At 38.1% G+C, this 1,343-nt stretch overlaps 1 protein-coding gene across 1 annotated transcript in view; it reads left to right on the plus strand.

Moving 5' to 3' along the window:
* The window catches only part of LOC106880222 (uncharacterized), a gene marked incomplete at its 5' end in the record, with an annotated part of 61,697 nt that overhangs the window by 20,249 nt on the left and 40,105 nt on the right, over positions 1-1,343 (plus strand). Inside the window, one exon of the mRNA XM_052968093.1 lies at positions 1,208-1,329. Coding sequence (XP_052824053.1) covers positions 1,208-1,329 — 122 coding nt within the window. The remainder of the gene's footprint in view (positions 1-1,207; positions 1,330-1,343) is intronic.

Raw genomic sequence — 1,343 nt, forward strand, 5'->3', positions numbered from 1 at the left:
TGGTGTACCCTTATCAGACGGGTAGTCATGATGGGTATAATGGGCTTCGTATATTTTACCCCACTGTCACTTTGGTGGCATGCACTGCTCTCTCACTCAATAATAATAATAATAATAATAATAATAATAAATGTTTCAAATTTTGTCACAAAAGCAACCATTTTGGGGGAGGGATGAGTTGATAATATCGACCCCAGTGTTTCATTAGTACTTAATTTATCGATCTCGAAAGGATGAAAGGCAAAGTTGACCTCGGTGGAATTTGAACTCAGAGTGTACAGGCAGATGAAAAGCCGCTAAACATTTCGCCCGGCGTGCTAACGATTTTGCTATCTCGCCGCCTTATTAATAGTAACGATAATAATAATTCTTTTCTACTCTTGACACAAGGCCCGACATTTTGGGGGTGGGGGCCAGTCGATTAGATCGATCCCAGCACGCAACTGAAAGGATGAAAGACAAAGTCGAGCTCGGCGGAATTTGAACTCAGAACGTAGACAGAAGAAATACCGCTAAGCATTTCACTCGGCGTGCTAACGTTTCTTATTTCTTTATTGCCCACAAGGGGCTAAACATAGAGGGGACAAACAAGGACAGACAAAGGGATTAAATCGATTAGATCGACCTCAGTACGTAACTGGTACTTAATTTATCGACCCCGAAAGGATGAAAGCAAAGTCGACCTCGGCGGAATTTGAGCTCAGAACGTAACGGCAGACGAAATACCGCTAAGCATCTCGCCCGGCGTGCTACCGTTTTTGTCAGCTTGCCGCCTCAATAATAATAATAATAATAATAATAATAATAATAATAATAATAGTAATAATAATAATAATGGTCTCAAATTTTGGCACTAGGCCAGCAATTTTGGGGGAAGGGTTAAGTTGATTACATCAACTCCAGCGCTCATCTGGTACTTATTTTATCGATCTCGAAAGGATGAAAGGCAAAGTCGAGCTCGTCGTAATTTGAGCTCAGAACATAAGAAGGACGAAATGCCGCTAAGCGTTTTACTGGTGCGCTAACGAATTTGCCAGCTCACCCTCTTAATAATAATAATGATAATAATGATAATAATAATAATAATAATAATAATAATAATAATAATGATAATAATAGTTTTTAACATAATGAAGTAATGAAATAACCAAGACAATGAAGCAAAGACAAAATTGTAAAGATGGAATGATAGAATATGAAATGAAAGGAAAGGAAGAAGAAGAAGAAGAAGAAGAAGAAGAAGAAGAAGACGAGGAAGAAGAAGAAGCAAAAGAAGAAGAAGAAGAAGAAGAAGAAGACGAGGAAGAAGAAGAAGAAGAAGAAGAAGAAGCAAAAGAAGAAGA

The sequence above is a fragment of the Octopus bimaculoides genome, chromosome 5, assembly GCF_001194135.2.
Source record: "Octopus bimaculoides isolate UCB-OBI-ISO-001 chromosome 5, ASM119413v2, whole genome shotgun sequence".
Classification (NCBI taxonomy): Eukaryota; Metazoa; Mollusca; class Cephalopoda; order Octopoda; family Octopodidae; genus Octopus; species Octopus bimaculoides.